The 2,843-nt window shown below is 45.0% G+C and overlaps 1 protein-coding gene across 2 annotated transcripts in view; it reads right to left on the reverse strand.

Annotated features, from left to right (window-relative positions):
• LOC143807307 (uncharacterized) overlaps positions 1-1,464 on the reverse strand; it is a 125,568-nt gene extending 124,104 nt beyond the window's left edge. For both annotated transcript variants that reach the window (XM_077288704.1, XM_077288706.1), the window contains exon 1: positions 1,229-1,464. In XM_077288704.1, the coding sequence (XP_077144819.1) occupies positions 1,229-1,320 (92 nt within the window). In that variant the 5' untranslated portion in view covers positions 1,321-1,464. The remainder of the gene's footprint in view (positions 1-1,228) is intronic.
• Between the last annotated feature and the right edge of the window lie 1,379 nt (positions 1,465-2,843).

Genomic DNA, 2,843 nt, shown 5'->3' on the forward strand with positions numbered 1-2,843 from the left:
TATTCCATTCATTCATATTCCATTCCATTCATATTGCATTCCAGAGTTATTACTATATAAAAGGGACACTGGTCAGATTTTAAAAAATTGGCCCTGCCACTAAGGGACTACGAGCTTGTACAAGTGAACATTGTTTCAAAAGTGGTTTACCTGTAGAAGGCTGGTTTCACACCAGCGTTCGGCAGCCTTCTTCCTCCGTTAAGCCCTGCCCACTGCTGCACCTCTTCCTTCAGCTCCACCTACGTCTGCATGCGTCCCCTATCTTTAACATTGGGTACGCAGGCATGCGCCGTTTTGACGATGCGCTGAACTGCGTTGAACGCAAAATGTTGCATTTTATTGCGGTCGGTGCAGCGTTAAAACAACGCATGCGGAGGCATCGGCTTAGCCTGCGTACCCAATGTTAAAGATAGAGTATGCAGGACGCATGCAGACGTAGGCGGAACTAAAGGAAGAGGTGTGGCAGTGAGCGGGGCTTAACGGAGGAAGAAGGCTGCCATCTGCTGGTGTGAAACCAGCCTAAGCCTGTTATTATAGCACCTTACATGTGTTACACAGATACATCATGGGCTTGTCCTGCCCTACGCATGCAATGAAAGGCTAAAATACAATGTGGAGACTTCATCAGAGCAATGTTTTATTTACATCCAGAACTGGTTTAAGAGGAACAAATTACCATTTCCCACAGAAATCTCAGACTTTTACTTATAGAAATACTGGATAAATATCATTTTAACATTAGCTATAGAAAGATATCTAATTTTATAAAACTGCATTTTTTTTTGCATTGAATAACTATGCCTTTGCTTGTTTCATTTTATGCATTTCTAAAGTATTGTAAAACTGTAAGGCTGCCATCACACTAGCAGTATTTGGTCAGTATTTTACATCAGTATTTCTCAGCCAAAACCAGGAGTGGGTGATAAATGCAGAAGTGGTGCTTATGTTTCTGTTAGACTTTTCCTCTGATTGTTCCACTCCTGGTTTTGGCGTGCATGATTGTTCAGGGCGCTGGCGGTGTGGAGCGGCCACCAGAGAAGGCCTAGACAGAAGCCTGGATATTTTAAAAGCAGGATCACAGGAGCCTCTGGAAAACATGGACGCTGCATGAATAGGAAGGTTTCTCCAGGAGACGTCCATATTGCTCAGGGGAAAACTAGGATATATTTGTCCGGTCTTTTTTTTTTTTTTTTTTAAAGTAGCCCCCTCACTGCCTGGTAGGATATACCTGTCCTGAAGATCACAAATCCTTCTTCGCAGACCGATGATGAAGATGGGTATGGAATAACCTGGACGCAGACCTTTCTGTGGCTGGCACATAACGGATTCATCTTCCCTCCCTACCCTATCTGGCTCTGGGGGGGCGAGAGGGTAGAGGGATTCGTGGCATGGACCGTCCTCCGGGGAACACCAAATACTCTTGATGTTTTAGGGCCTTGCCTCGTAGACCACAGATGATACGGTAGTGACAATTCCACTGTTGCCCTCAAAAGCTGTATCTGGAAAAAAAAAGAAAAAAAAATGTAAAAGAAAACGGAAAATCGTTAATAAAAAAAACCCCCAAAACCTAAGGCAGAAACTGGGCTGGGCGGTCCAGACTCGTGTCTGCCTCCTACTGACATTAAGCTAAGACGGATACCGGTTTTTACGTACCGGTAATAGGATTTTACGGAGCCACGACAGCACCCCTACGAGAGAGGGGATCCGCCCACCTTCCGGACAGGAACCTACAGGATTTAAAGGGGCGGTCCCCCTCACCACTCCAGTTTGTGTTTCAGAGTATAAGGGACACCGCCCATTGAGTTAGTACATAAACATATATACTTAAACATTACTAAATACCACCACCTCTAAAAGAGTGATAACTAATAGCACACTTTCCAAAGAGTGCAGGAAACCAGTGATTAACTACGGGGGGAATGTGCGGGTGCTGTCGTGGCTCCGTAAAATCCTATTACCGGTACGTAAAAACCGGTTTTCCTATCGCCACGACAGCACCCCTACGAGAGATTTTCAAAGATCAATCACCTGGGAGGGACTACAGTACTAAGTACTGAACGGCCAAAGGTTAAATTGGCCTCTGACAGGTCAAGACGGTAATGTCTATAAAAGGTGGAAGGAGATGACCACGTTGCCGCCTTACATATTACGTCTATGGAGACGTCTGCTCTTTCCACCCAGGATGAGGCCATGGCTCGAGTAGAGTGGGCTCTGATGCCATCTGGTGGTGTTTGGCCTTTGGCAATATAAGCAAGATATATGGCATCTCTTATCCATCTGGCGACAGACGCTTTCGTTACACTCGCCCTTTTTCTTGGATTCTGAAAGGAAACAAACAGAGCCCTACTCTGCCTCCCTGGCTCTGTTTTGTGGAGGTATTCTAACAGCGTTCTTCTAACGTCTAGCATATGACATTTCTGCTCTTCAGCTGAAACCGGATTGTCACAAAATGATGGTAAAACTATCTCTTGGCTTCTATGAAACTTGGAAGCTACTTTTGGTAGATATGCTGGATCTGGTTTTAACACGATCCTATCCTGAAAGACCATTAAATAAGGGGGATCTACCGATAAAGCCTGTAAATCACTCAGTCTCCTAGCAGAAGTTAGGGCCACTAGGAGGGCGGTTTTTAAAGTTAAATATTTAATGGAGACCGAATCTATTGGCTCAAAGGGGGGTTCAGTTAGGGCATCTAAAACTAAACTTAAGTCCCATGGTGGCAGACTGGGCACATACACTGGATTAGAACGTTCAGTGGCCTTAATAAATCTGGATACCCATCTGTTCCCTGCCACATCACTGCTATATAATGCCCCCAGAGCTGAAATTTGGACTCTAAGGGT

Source organism: Ranitomeya variabilis, chromosome 2, assembly GCF_051348905.1.
Source record: "Ranitomeya variabilis isolate aRanVar5 chromosome 2, aRanVar5.hap1, whole genome shotgun sequence".
Taxonomy (NCBI): domain Eukaryota; kingdom Metazoa; phylum Chordata; class Amphibia; order Anura; family Dendrobatidae; genus Ranitomeya; species Ranitomeya variabilis.